At 43.2% G+C, this 20,198-nt stretch overlaps 1 protein-coding gene across 1 annotated transcript in view; it reads left to right on the top strand.

Moving 5' to 3' along the window:
* RPRD1B (regulation of nuclear pre-mRNA domain containing 1B) overlaps window positions 1-19,923 on the top strand; it is a 51,815-nt gene extending 31,892 nt beyond the window's left edge. The window contains exon 7 of the mRNA XM_081832809.1: window positions 17,250-19,923. Coding sequence (XP_081688935.1) covers window positions 17,250-17,399 — 150 coding nt within the window. The 3' untranslated portion in view covers window positions 17,400-19,923. The remainder of the gene's footprint in view (window positions 1-17,249) is intronic.
* Window positions 19,924-20,198: the final 275 nt, after the last annotated feature.

Genomic DNA, 20,198 nt, shown 5'->3' with positions numbered 1-20,198 from the left:
AAGAAAGACAAAAAAACAGAAGGGGTGGGAGGGAAGTGCTACAGTCCTCCAATGGGAACCAGGCTCTGTACTCTTTAAGGAGCTGCTTATTTATTCATGAATAAAGTCAGCACAGCCTGTGCCAGTCAGAATTATGTCCAAAATGAGCAAGATGTGCTGTCTTCCCTCAAGGAGCTTACATTCTGTTGGGGGAGAAACAGCAGGAACCAGAGAGTTAAAAAGAAGTAAGTGAACACCCTGGCTCACTGTGTCTGACTTGAAATAGACGAGAAGATTAACATGTTAATAATAACACTAATTTGGCTAGAAGTTTGTTTTTATTAAACACGTGGGCAGTTTCTGAACCCAGTAATACCCTTCAGCAGGTCTTCTGAAGTCTGCTAGCCTAGGTGGTTTTGGGCTCTTGCAGTGCCAGGAATGTAATTGTTTCTCAATAAACATTTGTTCTGTGCATGAAATTTCATCAGTCAATTTTCTATAAAGAGGACTTTTTTTTTTTTTAGGTTACATGAAAAGTGGTTTGACAAATCTGATTTAATTTGTGGTAAAAAGGTGACTTTTTGATAGAAGCTCCTATGGGTTTCTCATTTGTGCTTTTTTCCCCCTTTAAGTAGAATCATGATTCTTTTTGAGATGATAGGGTTTTGTTTTTTACCTGTTCTTTTGTTTTTTGCTTCTGTTTCTGGATGTTATGGTGACATTGGCCTACCACCTTTCCTTTAAACTCCAGGCAGGGTTAGAAGGGGGCTGCTTCAAATCTATTTGCAATGCTTTTGTCACGAACATGAGAAAACCTAGAAACGGGAAAGAGGGCATGTGGAAGGAAGCATAAATGGTAGCCTGGAGGTGGTTAAGAAGTGTGGAGGGTACAGAAGAAGGTTAATTCAAAAAGGTGAGGCCAAAGGTACCAGAAAAGCCTCCAAACTGCAGTTCTTAGAGCAAAGGGAAGGTTTGTTTCTGGTAGACAGAGATGACTATTACCCCAGTTGTCTGTTAGAAGCTCATAAGCCATGTCAGAATGGGATGGATAGAGTTCCTGTCTTGTCAGTTTGGAGAAAGCATGATGTGGGTATGTTCATCTGAGTGATCAGGGCATGTGGAGGGGAAGGGGAAGGGATGGAGGGAGGGAGGGAATACAGATCTATTTGTACAAACATTGGAGAAAAAAAATTAAAAAGGAGCAGGTACTCGCTGTTTTACGACCATAACATATCAGTTATTTTCATTCACATCATGGTGTTTGGTTGTCATTTCTGCAAAAAAACAAAAAAAAGGTCATTGGAACTTTCATAGGAGTTGCACTGAATCTCTAGATTGCTTTGGGAACTATGGCCATTTTAACACTTTTTTTTTTTTTTTTTTAAGATTTTATTTATTTATTTATTTGACAGAGAGAGACATAGTGAGAGCAGGAACACAAGCAGGGGGAGTAGGAGAGGGAGAAGCAGGCCTCCCGCGGAGCAGGGAGCCCGATATGGGACTCGATCCCAGGACCCTGGGATCATGACCTGAGCCGAAGGCAGACGCTTAACGACTGAGCCACCCAGGCGCCCTCATTTTAACAGTCTTAAGTCTTCCAATCCATGAACACAAGATTGCTTTCTATTTATGTAGATCTTTTAAAATTTCTGCTGCAGAATTTTAAAAAGTATGCTAGAGGCCCACTTACTGGTGCATTTGACATTGCAAAGGCCCTGTTTAGGTACCACGCGTGTCAGGGACCACAGGAGAGGGCAGTGGTGTGTGCCACCTTTTAGTAGGTATGTGTACCCCCATGTTTACAAGGCGTGTGTACAGATGCATGTGTGCTCAGCAAAGCCACCAAGGCACAGCTATGATAGCCAGCTTCACTCTTCACTCAAAATGAAGTGGCACGTTGAGGCCTGGATGTCTGAGTAAGTCGTTAACAGGATTATTGAGCTGGACGGAACCTTAGACATCATGGAGTCTGACTTCTGAATTGGTGAAGAAATCAGACCCAGAGAAGGGAGTTTGCCACAGACCAGGAATAGAATCCAAGGCAGACATCTGGTAACTTTCCGCCAGGTTTGTGTTTTCCTTTGTTGTTGTTTTGTTTATTTTAAATTTGATTCCATCAGGTCAACAGCCGGAAGACATCCTACACAGAAGAGTAGCCAAAGTTGAATCATTTCAACAATCCCCAAGAACCTTGTTTTAGAAAAATGCCATCTGTGTAGGGGGATTAAAATAGTTGCATGAAGCATTTCAGAGTGGCCTCTGAGAAGACCTTTCTAAGGTTTGAGAGAGCCAACTCTGCCACTGACGTTCTAAATCCCCTCCTGGCTATGACTGTGCATGCTCTAGAGGGCGTGGGGGTGATTGGACCATTGAACTTGGGGCTGCTACTGTTTCTCCCCAGCTTGGCACCTCCCCCTTGGCCATAATGAATACTCAGGAGTAGAGCCTTCTACTTCAGACAGCTGAAGGGGGAAATGGCCCAGGATCTAACATTGCCTTGTGACTCTTCATATTTCTGTTTGCAGTTTGGGTATAACAACTTGAGAAATTCTTTGGCTGTAGCTGAGAAGGTACTAAACCAAACTGATGGCCGTCTGTTGTTTTTGGCAGCATCGGCCCCCTCACTGCAGGGTGCAGATGGTTAAAAGCATTATTTCAATAATGGGATAGGCAATAGGTGGAGATAGAGAGCTCCATTTTTTGTCCACTTTGGAGTAAATTCTTCTTTTTCCCATGATGTTCAAAGCCAGTATCTCATTGTCCATTCCAGTAAGGACAGATGGGAGCAGGTGATCCAATCCTCATTTTAGATGAGAAAACAAAGCTCAGAGTGTCTATGAGCAGTCAAGGTCGAGGAGGAAGTCAGTGAGAACCAGAGCCCTAATCTCCTGACTCTGGTCATCATCTGCATTGTTCCCCTGGGAGCTTAGGGACCCTGCCTAGACTGCCTCTCACAGCCCTGCCTAGCCTGGCCCCACCTGCTCACAGTCCTCTACACTCACTGCCCTTCCTTAGCAGATAATTCTTTTCCTCCCTAGAGTAGCAATGCTATCAGCACCATGGGCTGATCCAGCCCTTGTTGAAAAGGTCAGTCTGCTTAACACTGCTCAAGTGACCCCATGGAGGGTTTGAACTCACATCCTTCCCCACACAGCAGCTCGTGCCTTGCCCCTTGCTTTTTCACCCCTGCTTTGATATGGGAGCCTCCCCCTACAAAGTTTCCTTCCAGTAAGTGGAGACTTGTCTTCAACTGTGTGGTTCTGCAAGTAATTTGGAGTTTAGAGACTGTGTCCTTGAAGTCCTTCCATTCTTTTCAGTTGCTGCCAACCCTTACACTCAGGTTAGATTTGTAGCCGGAGCTTTTATCTGTGAGGGTGTGTGTGTGTGTGTGTGTGTATGTATGTGTGTGCGCACGTGCACATGGGCATATGTGTGGGGGTGGGTGGGTGCTCGTGTGTATTTTTTTTATGTTACAGTGTAAAAACTTTGGTATTATGAGAGACGATGGACTCTGAAAAACAAACTGAGGGTTCTAGAGGGGAGGGGGGTGGGAGGATGGGTTAGCCTGGTGGTGGGTATTGAGGAGGGCACATTCTGCATGGAGCACTGGGTGTTACACACAAACAATGAATCATGGAACACTACATCTAAAACTAATGATGTAATGTATGGGGATTAACATAAGAATAAAAAAAACAGGAAAAAAAAAGAAAAAAAAACCCAAAACTTTGGTATTTGTTTATCTCTTTTCATCCCAGGGGGGGAAATGCCACATTATTATTATAATGTATTTCACATACTTGGTGACCTAAGGGCATGGTTTGCCAACATTTGAGACTTCACATTAAAGAAGTGACATGATTTCAAAGCTCTCCCAGCTAGAATTCCATACATAGAGTCATAACATCATTTCCATATTTTTATATCCCAGCTTTTGGCGATTCTTCCTGTTTTCCAGAATAGTTCCACTGAGTTTTAGCTGGTGTGTGTAGCACTAATTTTTCATATTTATAAAGTACATATACATGTGAAGTCAAAACAGCATCTGGGCCCCTTGTCACTGCTTGCCTGCCAAAACATTCATTCTTATTCAACTAATAGTTCTTTATTTCTGTTTTAATGATTACAAACACATCACAGGGAAACTTAGAAAATAAGTATAAAAAATTATAATCTCATTACCCAGAGAACTTTTGATTTTGGTATGTTTCCTTTATTTTTTCTTCAGTTTTATTTATTAAAAAAAAAAAAGATTGTATGTATTTATTTGAGAGACAAAAAGAGAGTAAGCCAGGGGAGGAGCAGAGGGAGAGGGCCAAGCAGACTCTGAGTCAAGTGTGGAGCCCAACACAGGGCCCAGTCCCACAACCCTGACACCATGACCCAAGCCAAGACCACGAGCCGGATGCTCAACCAACTGAGCCATCCCGGCGTCCTTTTTCCTACAGTTTTAAAATTAAAGTGATCATAATACGTAGACAATTTTCTGTCATGCTTTTTTTTTTAACTTTATGTGTCATTTTCCCTTATTAACAGAAACCTATGTAAAACATTTTAAATGGTTGCTTGAACACCTGTAGTTGGATAATCAATGATTATTTTTATTGAGTATTTATGTGGGTTTTTTTTTTTTACTTTGGGCTAACTTCCAGTATTTCATTATTTCCTTCCTGTCAGTCTAGAAAACGGATTCTCTGTGTATGTGTAGATGCCTGCTTGTCTTTAAGTATGTTGAAGTTTATATATATTTCAGTGTCTTTGCCACTAGTGTGCATTTCTGACTTAGGAGTTCTTGCTCTTCCAAAGCATCTTCGGCAGTTTGGCACTTCATAGAGCTTTAGAGATAGACAGATAGGACATACAGATATCCATCCCCAAGTTAAGGATTAATCATTGTTATGTGAGGAAATGAGCATTGAATAGTTTAATTAGACAAATGGGGCTCTCTTCTGGGTTTTAAGTTATATTTACATTTGAAACAGCTGTGGGAAATAGCAGCTACTTCTTATTATAACACTGACTTGAGTGAGCATCGTTTTGAGAGCAGGTTCACGTTACAGAAATTTGAGCTCTAGTGTCTAAATGTCTGACCCAATGGATACATGTCATTTTGAGCAGAGATCTATTTTAGTATTTAGGAATGTTCCTGCTACTGGTAAGGTAGGCCTTCACCCACTTCAAGTTGCAATTTTTGTAGAAAGTAAAATTGGATTATGTCATACTTTGCAATCTTGGAAGTTCCATTTCTGACTTTTGTTTTTATCTCTATAAGATAATAGGGCTTGAATTAAGATTAGAAAGTCTTTTCCTATGATTACAGCAAAAAGTGTTTGTGGTTGTAATCAGGAGTTAGAATGAAACCTTTGCAAACGAAGCCCATGAGCTCCCAAAGGTGTGGCGTGCTTCCTGTGAAGAGGTGAAGGTACCAGCTGTCATTATGACTTTGCAAGCCTCCATAATTTGTTTTCTCCCTTATTCAGATTCTTTAAACATCTTTAGGAAAAAGTGTGGGCAACTCTCTTGCTTAATCCGTTCATTAGGTACTTGGAGAACTTAGAGTAACTTTGCAATTTTAAACTCAACAAAAATTCATCAGCAGCCTTCTGAGCATTCTTGGGGTTTGGATAGTGATTAATGGACTCAGTCCACTTTTCCTTCAAAATGTCTGGTATGATGTATTTGGTGCTTTTCTGGGTCCTTTAATTTTGCCCATCGTGTTTCTGTTCTGTGAGGCATAGACTTGCTAGGAGTTATTCCCATGGATATCATTTACCCAGTTATGATTCAGTGATGAGGATCTGTAGTCCCCATTCCAGGCTTTCTCTGTTGAGGCCAGTGGTCCTTGCAGCTTTTTATCTTTGGTGTGGTTTGTCATTTATAAAACAGCAATGTTACCCTCACCTGGGGCAAACGGGCTCGAACACTTGTCTAACCTGAAGCTGTTAGGGTCTGCCTTTCCTTATCATATGGGGCCTTCAGGGGCACTTTATTTTCCTTTCTGTGGAAGAATTCTCCAGTAGACTGGCTACAGGTGGCCTTCTCCGCAGGTAGCATGCTTTGCCTCTCTAATATTAAATAGAACAACAACATTCACATGAGCACACTCCCACTGTCCCTTTTAACTACCCCATTTTCCATCGCTGCCTTTACTTCTGAACCCACTGCAGCTTGGCATGCATATCTACATTCTACTGAAGTGGCTGTCTTCAGAATCCCCCACTACTGGTCTAGACTCAAACGTCAAGATACATATCTGCACCGCCCTCCCCCCCCCCGCCCGTCTTTTGTTTCCTTTGCTCTTTTTGGCCCTCTCTATAGTGCTTACTACTATGCATTACCTTTATGTGTTCTTCTTCTCTGGTTTCTGTTAGTCTTATTTTTGTGTGTGTTCTTAGTAAGCTTTTCTCCATCCCCACCCTGTAAATGTTGGTATTCCTTTAGCCTTTTTCTCATTCTGTCCTTTTGTGACACACTCAAAGTGGCTTCAGCTATCACCTGCATGCTGATGGCTTAAATCTAGATCTTTACCCCAGACCCTTCAGACCCATATATCTTATTTCCATAGACACCTCAAATGTCATATGGCCAAAACAGACCGTCCTCTTCTTCTAACCTTTCCTTCTCTTTCCCTGTCTGGGAGAATGGCATTGCCATTCGTCAAGAGCGGACGCCAGAGCTTATCTACTATTACTCCCTGTTCGTCCCACCTCCCAGATGGGTCAGTTCAGCCTCCTTTTGTCTCAGCCTTTCCTTCAGCCCCTGTGCCACACCTCTGCCAGACAGCCTCTCGTTGCCCGACTGCCCCATCGGAGTGGTCAGCAAGCCCTTGTGATTTTCATCCCAGTTTTTCTTGAATCTGTCCCCTTCTCTTCCTCTCGTCTCCATACCCACCACCGTAGCCCCCACTGGCACCACTTCTCCCCTGCTCACCTGTAGTAGCCTCTTTGCAGACCTCCCTGCATTTGTTCCTGTGCCCTGTAACTCATTCTTCACATGGCAGCCCTGTGATTTTTTTCAAAAGGTAGCTCTGAGCAGGTCATTCCCCTGTATAAACATTTAAATGGCTTCCCCGGGCTCCTGGAATATAAGCCCAAATCCTTGCCTGTTCCCGCCACATGTTCCGTGCCCCACTCCATGGCTGGCCCCTGCTGACCTCATCAGCCATCTCTCTTAACACGTTCCATTGCATTTTGTCTCTGCTGGCCTTTTCTGTCTCTGGCTCTCCATGTGCTGCTCCCCCTGAGCGCACTCTCCCCCCTTTCCTTCCCTCTGGTTAACTCTACCTTTGTTGATTCCTGTTTCATCATTTATATCCCATGTCAAATGGTATTTCCCTGAGACCCCACCTCCATCTCCACCCCACAAAACCAGGTTTCTCCTCTCCTCCCCCCATAAATACTGTCCTTTCTCCCTGTCTTTTTCCTTCAGAGCACCACATGATTTGTTATTCTGTTTATGGATGATTTTGTTATTTCCCTGACCAGACCATAAAATGCTGTCTGCATTGACACTCTCTCATCCCCAACCCTATCCTAATGCTTGGCACAATGTCTTGATCTCAGGTGGCAGGTACAGTTGCAGCTCAGTTCATCTCTAGGCTAGGTCAGGCTACATCTTTGACGGGGGGATTCCTTTCACATTGGTGATGCTCCCATGAGATCTAGGCTTTACTGCTTAGACACATTTTTTTCCAGTTTCTTGGCCTTCAGATTGATGGGACTGGACTGTGGTATTACCTAGTTACAAAAATCTATGACTTCCATGGTCTTGAAGGTTGGAGGCTCCTTTTTTTTTTTTTTTTTAAGATTTTATTTATTTATTAGAGCACAGGGAGGAGGAGAGGGAGAAGCAGACTCTCTGCTGAGCGTGGAGCAGCGCAATGTGGGGCTCAATCCCAGGACCCCCAAGATCATGACCTGAGCCAAAGTCAGATGCTTAACCGACTGAGCCACCCAGGCACCCCCGGAGGCTCTTTCATTTGCTCAAACCAACTTCTAGTAAAGGTGCTAAATTTTCAGGACATACTCAGATGGCTTGTAGGAGGATGGATCTTTATATCCCACTAACACTTTTTCTTCATTTCTGCATGCCGTTTCTTAACATGTGGATCAGGAAGATAAGGACTGCTTAGAACACAATAAACATGGGAGTGGTGGTGGTTCTTTTCCCCCCTCAGATCTGCTGATTCACATTGAACAGTTTAGCACGTGCCTGGTCTCGTTCAGATCTGGCATCACCCCATGGTTCAGGCATGGTTTCCATTCCCATCCTAAATGTAAGGACGCTTAGCTCAGCAAGGTGAAGTCGTATGGTGCACCACAGGCAAGTGGTAGAGTAGGATTTGAACTTGGATTTTCTGACTCCTTATTTTCTATCACAGCAACCTCCTTCTGGTGGGAGAGATGCGATATACCCTTAGTCTTTTGGAGGAGCCAGGAAATGTTATTTCCCTCCTTTTTTTTTTTTTTTTTTTGCGTATGGAAAGAAATTGGTCTTTTTATTGCTTCTAGAGAAAACTGTGTCCAGATGCAGTGCAGTAACCTACAGGCTGCCTTGCCCCAGGCAGACCTGTTAGTGCTTAAAATTATAATAAATATCACCTAAAATTATTCCGTGTGGAAACTACCTTTGCCTTTCTACCCTTTGCTTCTTAGCTGCCCTCCAGGAAGGCTTGACTCGGTCAGCATTTGGCTCAGAAGAAGAAACCATTGGAAGGCTTGCATCTCTCATGTTTGTCTGCACAACATCAGTAACCTGGTTTTCCATGAAAATGGTTGTTAAGGAAGCCAGTTTGTGGGGGCTTTGTTATTTGCATAAAACTTAGATTTCTGACATTTGACTTAAAAAAAAAAACAAACCCAAACACTTAATTTATTTTTTAGAGAGAGGGCATGAATGGAGGGGAGGGGCAGAGGGAGAGAAAGAATCCTAAGCAAGCTCCACGCTCCACTTGGAGCCAGATGTGGGGCTCAATCTCACAACCCTGAGATCATGACCTGAGCTGAAATCAAAAGCCCAACGCTTAACTGACTGAGCCACCCAGGTGCCCCTAAGAAAAATACTTAACTATAAATAGTAAATCTTCTTCTTGTACTAGTATCGTGGTTTTACATGGTTTTCTATGATGAGGGGACCCATGGCATAAATGTAAGCATTTTTGGAGGACCCAGGTGCATTTTTAAAATAAATCTCTCTCTCTCTTTTTTTTCTTTTAAGTGGAGCCCAGTGTGGGGCTCAAACTCATGACTATGAGATCAAGACCTGAGCTGAGATTAAGAGTCGGACACTAAACTGACTGAGCCTCCCAGGTGCCCCAAAATAAATCTTTTTTTTTTAAAGCATTTTATGGACATCTGTTAAGTTGTAAATATTTAGCTTTATGATTACATTAAAGTTGGAAAATTTGCCCAGTCCTAAAATTGACTTTATTTTTTGTTTCATTTTTATGAAAATAATTATATGGAGACACTGTCTTTTTATTCCTCTCTTGCTTCTGCAAATCCCTGTCAGAAGGGAGTTTTTGCTGCAGCAGCAGAAGCTCCCTTAAACCTTTTGTGTAGAGGGTCTGCTGGGAAGAAAGAAATATCCTGAAGATTCTTGGTGGTACAATTCCAAGCGTACGAAGCCCCTTCCCGTTTGACTCCTACAGTGGATGGGTTGGATCGCTCTGAGAACATTCCTCTAATTGGAGCCATTTTGTCATTTTCCCTTCTGGGAAATACCTTGTGTTTACCTTTCTTACGGGTTTAGTAATGGAGCCGAGAGGCCCTGAGCACTGGGGCTGGAGCACAACTTCCTCCTTTTCCTCTGTCTTCCCCAGTATCTTACTCAGCAGCTCCGGCCCTGCTGTGACACCCTAGAATGTATCATTTTGAAATGTTGCAGCTGCCACTGAGTCACATGGGAGCACAGAGCTGGCTGGGGGAGAGGTGCAGATCAGTTATGGTTTTTTGTTCCCTCATAGATTCTTGAAGAGAAGTTAAAAGTGGCATTCTTATTTTCAGTTGGAAGATTTATATATTTTCCCTAAAAAATGAAAGAAAGAGAAGTGAATTAATTGTAGTTTAAGTAGAGGCTGTGATTTCTAAGTGTAGCTCCTCTGAGCTTTAGTGGCAAGAAGTAATAAGCCTCCTGGCAGGATGAAGGGGGCTGACTGGGGGTGTTAAATAATTTTAGGGTGAGGGTCAGCTTCCCCTTTCTGCTTGGCTCTCAGTCTTCATGCGATTAAGTTCTTTGACTTAAATTCAGTTTGGCAGGCCACCTTTAAAACAGGGCCCTTCATAAACTGCTTCGTGCATAATAACCCTTTATGACTCTTAATTGGGAGTAGCTGAGCAGTGGGTGATTTTTATATACCATATGTCCTATAGCACAACAGGGCAAGAGAAAGGGAAACATGGGTCTTGATACTGGAAATCTTGTCTCATCAAATCAAGCCTCTGCCTATGATGTTCTTTCTAACATAATTTTTCTTTTTTTTAAAGATTTTATTTATTTATTTGACAGAGAGAGATATAGCGAGAGCAGGAACACAAGCAGGGGGAGTGGGAGAGGGAGAAGCAGGCTTCCTGCCGAGCAGGGAGCCCGATGTGGGACTCGATCCCAGGACCCTGGGATCATGACCTGAGCCGAAGGCAGACGCTTAACGACTGAGCCACCCAGGCGCCCCCTAACATAATTTTTCTTACATAAATACTTCCTAGCCAGAAAAAAATAGATTTGACAATGTTTACATTTTGATCAGTATTTCTTATAGGAGTTGGTTAGAGGAGAAGCTTATAAATTTGTTTGTTTTGAAAATGAAATTCCCGTAGAAAGGTCACCGCAATGTCAGTCCCTGTCATTTCTAACCCTCTTATCTCAGAGCTTATCTGCAGCATGTCAGGCCTGGCCTACTGCTCTTAACCAAAAAAGGCAAAGAATGTGGAAGCCTTGCTCCCTTGCAGCCGGTTGTCTTAGTGCTCCATGATGGTCTGTGTTCGCACAGTGTCAGCTGGATTCGCAGGAAGCAGGGGGTGTTGGACATATTTTCTGTGGCAAGTTCAGAGAGTGTGAGGCAGGATTCCAGAGCTTTGCCAGGAGCATAAATCCTAGGCATTATCTTAGAACTGCACACTGGGCCTCACCCTCTACGTTTTAAACATTTCTTGGCAGTCAAATAAACCCAGGCAGTTTATCACAGGTGCCCACTTACCCCTCCGCTCGAGGATCCTGACTCAGAGGGTAGTAGCAGCAAGTCTGATGGAACCTTCACGTGTTTCACAGCTCCCTGCAGTCTCTCGTGGGAGAGGTAGGGTTTGCTGCTACAGTAGGTGCATGCAGCCGAATGGTAGCTCAGCCCCTCACCTCTGCCACCACCCTGGTACAAATTATGCATGAGCAGGAAAGGAAGAGCCACAGGACCACTTGGATTTGCCTTGTCTCCTCTTGCTAAAGATAGGTAGTGGGGGAACAGCAAGTATCTGAAGACAAGAGTACAGAAAGGAGCCACAGTGAATTGTGATCATTGAGAGGAAGAAAGAGAGAGGGAGAAGGCCGATGAGCAGGAGCACTGCAGCCTGTCAGCCTACTGATAGAAATTGTGCAGGTCCCAGTCTTGCGCATTCCTGTTCTAGGCAGGGTAGCGTGAGTATTAGAGTAAAGGCTTGGCCCTCTATTGCACACAAGTGTCCGGTATTTTAAACAAGGAGCATGTGACCACCTTGCCACATCATTTCTCTAGCTGAGTGGTACTTGATGTACTAAAGAGGCTGTGGGATGTAGTGTACTTAAATGAGTCAGAAGACTTTGAATGGGTCTCATCACGTTGATTTTAGTGATACCATGAAAAGAAGCTGAATTTCTGCTGAGGGCACGGTTTGTAACCTTATAGCAGCAGAGCTTGTGGACCAAACTTTTGTTAGAAGACAGACTGGTAGGTTGAGAAGAAAGATTCTTGGGTTTTCGTGGTCTGTCTCCTCTACCTTTCCAGAACCAAAGAGAAAAACTGTGGAAAGGCAGCTAGTGAGGAGGTGCCACCACCCAACCAGGGGAGCCTGGAAGCAGGAGAAGTGGAAGGCAAGTGAGAGCTGGAGTTGTGTTGGGGGGATAGTTCTGTTCGGATTCAGTCGTAATTTTTTTGTTCATCCATGGTGACGTTTATAGAGGACTTTATTTGGGAAAAGACAATCTATTAAAAAAAAGGGGGAGGGTGGGAGATCAGAGTTTGTTACTACCTGATCTATTTAGGGGACTAAAAAATTACTATTACTATTCAGTTTGATCTAATCAGAGCTTGCCATGAATTCTTAACCTTCTCATTTCTCCTCAAAGCATTAAGCTAAGTCATTCAGATGTCTCAGCTAAGCCAGCTGCGTGTTTTAACAGTTTTCAAGGCATCTCCACCTATATTTGGATATTCAGAGTCACCCTTGCTGATGCATTTAGACCTCTTGGCATATTTTTTAAGGCAGTTTTAGGTACACAGCAAAATAAGAGGAAGGTACAGAGATTTCCCATATACCCCTTGCTCCCCCACTGCCAACTTCCCCCACCAGTGTGATGCATTTGTTAACCATTGATGAACCTACATTGACACGTCCTAATCACCCAGTGTCCATACTGTAGGGCTCACTCTTGGTGTTGTACATTCTGTGGGTTTGGACAAATGTATGATGGCATGTGTCCATCATTATAGTATTTTCACTACCCTAAAAATTCTCTGTTCTCTGCCTATTCATCCCTGCAACCCCTGTCTCCATAGTTTTGCCCTCTCCATAATGTCATATAGTTGGGCTCATACAATATGTGGCCTTCTCAGATTAGCTTCTTTCACTTAGTACTAGGCATTTAACATTTCTCCATGTCTTTTCATGACTTGATAGACCCCTCCCTTTTAATGCTGCATAATTGTTGTTTGGATGTACCAAAGTTTATTAATCCATTCACCTACTAAAGGGCTTCTTGGTTGCTTCCAAGTTTTGGCAGTTATGAATAATGTTGCTATAAACATTTAAGTGTAGGTTTTGGTGTGGCATAAGTTTTTAACTCCTTTGGATAAACACCAGTGAGCATGATTGCTGGATCCTATGGTAGGAGAATGTTTAGTTTTGTAAGAAACCACCAAACTGGGTGCCTGGGTGGCTCAGTTGGTTAAGCAACTGCCTTCAGCTCAGGTCATGATCCCAGGGTCCTGGGATCAAGTCCCGCATCGGGCTCCCTGCTCTGCAGGGAGCCTGCTTCTCCCTCTCCCACTCCCCCTGCTTGTGTTCCCTCTCTCGCTGTGTCTCTCTCTGTCAAATAAATAAATAAAAAATCTTTAAAAAAAAAAAAAAAAGAAACCACCAAACTGTTTGTCTTCCAGAATACTTGTACCATTTTGCATTCCCACCAGCAGGTATGAGAGTTCCTCTTGCGCCACATCCTTGTCGGCATTTGGTGGTGTCAGCGTTCCGGATTTTGGCCATTCTAATAGATGTGTGGTGGTATCTCGTTTTAGTCTGCATTTCTCTGATAACATATGTTGTCTTTTACAAGCATTCTCTCCCAGTCTGTGTCTTGTCTTTTCATTCTGTTGACAGCGTCTTTTGCAAAGCAGAAAATTTTTCATTTTAGCGCCATCTAGCTTAGCTTCATGGGTCAGGCCTTTGGTATCGTCTCCTAAAAGTCATCACCAAACCAAAGATCATCTAGATTTACTTCTGCTGTCCTCTAGGAGTTTTATAGTCTTGTGTTTTCCATTTAGGTCTGTGAATAATTTTGAGTTAATTTTTGTAAAGGGTGTAAGATCTGTGTCTAGATTTGTTTTTTTGCATGTGGGTGTCCACTTGTTCCAACAACTTTTTTGTTGAAAATACTCCACTGTATTGCCTTTGCTCCTTTGTCAGAGATCAGTTGACCGTATTTATGTGGGTGCATTTCTTGACTCTCTGTTCTGTTGCATTGATATTTGTCTATTCTCTGGGCAGTATCACATTGTCTTGATTACTGTAGCTTCATAGTAAGTCTTGGAATCAAATAGTGTCAGACTTTGTTCTTCTTCTCTTTCAATATTGCATTGACGATTTGGAGTCTTTTTGCCACCATATAAATTTTAGAAGCACTTTGTATTCACAAAATAATTTGTTATGCTTTTTTTTTTTTTTTAATATTTTATTTATTTGACAGAGACACAGCAAGAGAGGGAACACAAGCAGGGGGAGTGGGAGAGGGAGAAGCAGGCTTCCCACTGAGCAGGGAGCCTGATACGGGGCTCGATCCCAGGACCCTGGGATCGTGACCTGAGCCGAAGGCAGATGCTTAACGACTGAGCCACCCAGGCGCCCCTTTGCTGTGCTTTTGATTGGGACTGCATTGAATCTATAGATCAAGTTGGGAAGAACTGACATCTTTACAATATTGAGCCTTCCTGTTCATGAACATGGAATATCTCCCATTTATTTAGTTCTTATTTGTATCAGAGTCTTACAGCTTTCCTCATATGGGTCTTGTACATATTTTGTTAGATTTATACCTAAGTAGTATTTCATTGTTTTGACTGCTAATGTAAACTCTCTGCTTTTTAATCTTTTTCCATTGACAGTCCTACTTTCGTCCTTTCTGTAGTGATGCCCTCGTCCTAGGCTCATGCACCTGCTCTGAAAGTAGAGATCCCTATGGAAAGAGTAATCCAGTGGCATGAGGAGGTGTGTACGGGATCTGTCAGCTTTCAGAGTGGCCCAAAGAGAGGACTTTAATGGGGAACATGTTTCCTTTAATTAAAATGAAGTTTCTTTGATGATATTTAGAATATAATAGCAGCCTAAGCATGATGAGATACCTCCTCCCAACCTCCCTACCTTCAAATAGGAACAAATGGTTTTTGTTTTTTTAAAGATTGCCTAGGAGAGGATTATTTGAACTTAAGGTGGTGTCTAATGAGATCACCTGTCTTCCCTTTTAAACTCAGATGGACTTGCTAAGTTAGTGTGAGGGTCCCTGAAGTGCAGAGTCTTGGATTCTGACCCCAGAGCTGCTTGTTAGAGACTTCATGATCTTCAGACTGTTCTTAAGGAATTCCTTCACTTGAAGTCCTCTGTAGCTGCAGAAGTGATGGCTCCAAGTCAGGGTGGCTTTCATCGGTCAGCTTTGGTCAGAGGATTTGGGCAGGGAGCAAGGGGTAACTGCTTAGTGACTATTTTATCCTTTTTGTACATAGAATTCAGGAGAAGCTCATTAAACGAATTCATGTTCAGTAATAGAGAATTGGTCTTCTCTGTTAATTTCCCTTGAAGTATATAAAACCAAAGAAGAAAAATGTTTGCAGAGGGAAGGGCAGGGAACCTTGACATTTTAGATCCTCAGATCTGAAATTAGTTTTCAGTTTCAAGAATGAAAGCTGATTACTTAATGTGGTATGCTTGTAATGTTATGTTTTATGTATTATTAATATATTGGGCAGCTGTTGGACACCTGCTGTTTCCAGGGCACTGCTGGTCGTGGTGGATGATGGGTAAAGCAGATGGGTTCGGTCTTAGCCTCCTGAAGCTCACTAATTTAATGGGGGAGTCAGTATTTATAATTTACATAAGTCATTATTTTAGTTGTGTTAAGTCTACAAAGGAAAGAAATGGGATGCCAGGAAAGCTTACTTTCTTCCCCTGACTCTTCATCTGATGGCTTGTGTGAGCAGCTCTCATTTCAGATGGAAGCCTTGACTGCCCACACTAATGTGGGCACAGAGCCTCCCTGCCCATACTTCCATATCTCTTCTCCCCCTCCTTTCTTGGACTTTGTCTTTACAACTTGAACTAAGTGTTCTTCATTTAACCTGTTTCCTGTCTTACCACTCTTCCCAGGAGTGTTTAAGCATATGCCCTCAAACTCTCTGTCTCTCTAAGTGTGTAGAAGGTATCTGGTACAAAGGAATCTAGAACCTGAAGAACAATCTTATGAGTGGGCCAGTTCCTTCATTTTCAGATGAAGGTGAGGACAAAGGAAGAGAGGGACCACACCCACAGTCACATAGCAAGTTAGAGCCAGAGCCAAAACTAACCCAGGTCTTTGACTCATAGCCCAGTGCTTTCTGTTACATTCCTGCAGGAGAGGCTTTAGTCAGCAGGGATCCATCCTCAGGAACGTTCTGTCTTTGCAGAAGGACTGAGGAGGGTGACACAGCTAGAGGAAAAAAAACCAGCCCACGGGGAGAGGAGGGGGGGTCCATAAACAGACCTCACAAGGCCCAGGGTTGTTACTCCATACAGATTTACCAAGGGTGCCTTTTGCTGGGAGGACAGAAAATAGTATACCAAGTTCCTGTCATCAGGGAAGTCCTATTTGAGAGGAGCATAGAAGTCTAACATGCATGAAGAGAGCACCTCAGAGCAGCCTGTTAGGGGCTCAGATGCATCTCAGTGCGCAGGAGGGCTCCAGAACGGGTGGAGGTGGGGACCAGTCTTCTGGATGAGGAGAAAAGCTTTTCCTGGAGAGACGGGGAGGCAGAACTTCACTGAGACTAGGAGAAGAAAGATCCCCCTCCAGGCTTGAGGGGAATCCCAAACCAATGGCGCAAACAGGCAGTGGCCTGTGCATAGGGGGTTGGGAAGCTGTGGGAAATACATTTGCGCAGGAGCTAATCTTAGCAGATTTGGAGCTCTGAGCAGTCATGGAGTGAGTGTGGGGCCATGCTTCACTTTCTCAAGGAAGTAGCTTGATGAAAGCTGGGCTTCCGGAAGATAAGCCTGGCGTGTTTTGGGGGGCCTCCCAGAAGGCCTTCTCCAGGCCTTGCAGCAGTTGCTCAGGTGTGAAATGAAGTCCTGGACGCAGGTAGTGGCAGTGGGGATTTCGAGCTTCTGTGGTGCTTGTTGGTGATAGGTGATAGATCTGGGTTACTCTCTCAGTTGAACACAAAGTATAGCTTTATAGTGATTTTTCTAGGCATGTCTAGGTGGAGCCCTCAAGATAACTGGAAAGCCTGAGTGTCTGTATTTTATTTTGTAAGGTGTTTTGAAATAGATAAGAACCAATTAAGAGAATGCAAATACGAAGTGTCACTGCTTTTACTTCCAAATCTCAAGTGCAAAGTTAAATACCATTTAATTCACTGTTGCCAGTATTGAACTCTGCTTTCCTTTTTTATGTCAAGTTTTTTTCCTTTTGAGAACCCGAACATTGTAGTTTAGCTGAAGGAGGGGAGGGGCGGTCTGGTGGGGAGAATGTAGAGCAAGAAAGCTGAGAGTATCTGTATTGGCTCCTTAAGCCTGACCATCAGCACACAGAGACTTAACTGCATTGTCTTCTCTTTGTCTCCTTAGGAATATAAACAGAAGCTTGCTCGGGTAACCCAGGTCCGCAAGGAACTGAAGTCCCATATTCAGAGCTTGCCAGACCTCTCATTGCTGCCCAACGTCACAGGAGGCTTGGCCCCCCTGCCCTCTGCTGGTGACCTGTTTTCAACTGACTAGGACAGGTGTCATGCCCCAGATTCCCATCTCTACCAGCAGAAAGAAGAGGGCAAGTCATGGTTGGAAATAACCTTGTGGCCCCTGGTTCTGTCCCTCCTTCATCCCGGTCCCGCAGCCTCAAGAAAGAACCACAGACTCTGATTCTCCTCTCCGTCCTCTCTTGTTGAGCACAATTCAGAACAGTGGCGAGTGGAGTCCAGTTTAGATTCAGATGTGGAAGGAATACAAACTCTCCCACTTCATGTTTTATGCCCCTGTCGGTTTTCCATTCTTAGCTCTTTCTTTACACCCAAGAAGTTATGAAAATCATGTGTACTTCTGGAAGCTTTCGGAAGAATCTTGTCGCTTATGACAGCATTGTGTCATGAAAGCAGCTTCTCTTTTTGAGCTGGGCTGTTCAAGTTCAGTACAGGCCTCCACTGAAGGACCCGCTCTGGAGTCATTGACTTTCCGGGCTACCATCCACCCTGAAGGTTGGAGGCACAACCATCACGCAGCTTTGCCATAAAGAGTTTGCCACATCTCATCCTTCCTTTCCCTTACTTCTAGTGGTGTATAGTCAAAGGTGAGGTGAGATGCGTTTGTTTTGTAAGCAGACTAGGGAATCTAGCAATAAGATTCAACGCTGATCTGGAACATAAAGTCACAGTTCAGAAACAAGGGTAACAGGGATCACAAGCATGAGTTAAAAATAAGTTATTTGCTTCAGGTTCCTACAAACAACCTTCCCAGGCACCCACTGTCAGAGAAAACGTCCTAAAAACCTGATCTCTTGGCCCTAATCGGTTGTGAAGGCAATTGTTAGAAATGGTACTGGCGGACCCCAAAAGCTAAAGGCTTACTAAGAGTCTGGGCTCTGCACAGGTGTTGCTTTTTCGACCCATGTCTTTTGGGGAGCAGGGCTCACACTAACATTTACTTCACTGGGCGCATGTCTACAGTATGGTGAGTAGACTTGAATATCTCCCTTGCGAACACGACACTCTGTGCATGTTTGTCCGTTTACGCCACTGGCCACTGCACGTGTCCTTGTGCCCGGGGGAGGAGGAGTACTCTGATCGGCGGTTACTGAATAGCTCATCTCGGGCAGAGGAAGGGGGGAAGTCAGGGATTTTAATTTTGGGTTTTAATTCCATTATCATGCCAGCTGACATTATGACTATAAAATGTACTTAAGAGAGGATTTTTACCTTGCTTTTAGTGAAGCTTAGGCCTGCTAACTGTAAATCATTCTGATTTGGCAGGCTTATTTTTGACATTGGAAGGGGCAGAAAAAAATTTGCCCCAAGAGTATAATAGGAGTCAGAGCCCAGAGGCTGAAATCCAGAAGCTATAAAAAGGAATTCAGTGAAGGGGGTGGGGGGGGCTTCAGAATCTCCATTATTTTGAGTTGTTATTTTCAGGATTACCAAAAAGCCAATTACTTGTAATTTTACATGTTAAACATGTTGAAACATAGCCTGTGTTTTAAACGTGTGGCAGGCTTTCCTTTAAGAAGCTGTCCGGCCTGCCATGAAGTGAGAACGACGAAAAGTCTAGCAGGTGTTCAGTTTAACTCTGTGTAGAACATAGTAGCGTTTAAGGTGTTTTTCGGATTTGAATATGGACCGTGTGTTGTTTGCTTATTGACACTGCCTGTTGTCCTGTCATTATTAAATTAATGAGTCTCTAACTATAAAGTTTTTCTTCCCAGAGGCCATAGGGCAGTAGGTGACTTTACTAAAATTGCAAGATCAATTCTAGTCTTCGCTGTTTCTGCACATGCGCCCCCTCCCCATATGGTGTGCTGCTTTAGTCCTGTGCGTGAGCTTGCTTTGGAACAGACCCATCTTGGACATTCTCTGTGCTTTCACCGAGGAAGCAAAATTTTACTAGCCATGAATCAAAAGGGTATAGTAGATGTTTGCTCTGATCAGCTAGCTGAAAATGTTATAACATGATGGATTTCACCCACTGCTATGTTTTATCTGATTGAGTTTGACCAGCACTTGGTGCATAATTATTACAGCAAGAGCAAAAAATGAAACTGTAGCAATTATGTAAATGAATGTGTTGGCCTCCTAACACCTGTTACTAGTGGACTTCCTATGAGGAAGTTAGTTTTGGGTTTTTTATTTTGTTTTGTTTTGTTTTTTAATGAAATGCTTTTGTTTTTTAAATCTTAATTCTCCCGTATCCTCCCCAAGTGTGCTTATTACTTCATTTGTTTAATTTAAATGAACCTTTCTTCTCCTTGTATGTATGAGGTGATCTGGTGGGGTGGGGTGGGTGGGTTTTTTTTGTGTTTTTTCTTTATTTAGGGCATCCATAGGCCTCAAAGGACCTTTCCTTTTAGGTCATATTCCTCAGAAAGTCTTCATTCTTCTTTGTTTTGGTTTTTTTCTTAAAGAATATTTTTAAAGCTTAAATTTGTATATTAATTTAGGACTTTATTTAGAAGTATAGGCTGTCATTGGCGGCAGCAGTATATTCTGAAATGTCTCATAGATATATATTTTTGAATAAAGATGGTGTTGTTGAATGACATCGTGTGATATTTCTTTTCCCTGCCTTGTTACAGAACACCCGATGCTTTCTTTGTAAGCAGTGGGTAATTAGTAATCACCAATAGAGATTGTGCTGTCTGCACAGAATCTTGTCCCTTAGGAGTTTTGTGACTGTTAGTGGCCCATAAATACTCGGCACTTACATAGTATTTTCTAGTTCTTTCCAGGGGCTTAATTAGCTTTAATTAGCCAATCCACACAGTGCCCTGGAGAGGTACCTCCATAGTTTTTTCCTCATTGTACAGAAGTGGGA

The sequence above is a fragment of the Leptonychotes weddellii genome, chromosome 10, assembly GCF_054177405.1.
Source record: "Leptonychotes weddellii isolate Sample4059 chromosome 10, ASM5417740v2, whole genome shotgun sequence".
NCBI classification, from domain to species: domain Eukaryota; kingdom Metazoa; phylum Chordata; class Mammalia; order Carnivora; family Phocidae; genus Leptonychotes; species Leptonychotes weddellii.
Note: the sequence above shows the minus strand (reverse complement) of the source record. Positions and strands in the feature narration are given on the sequence as shown.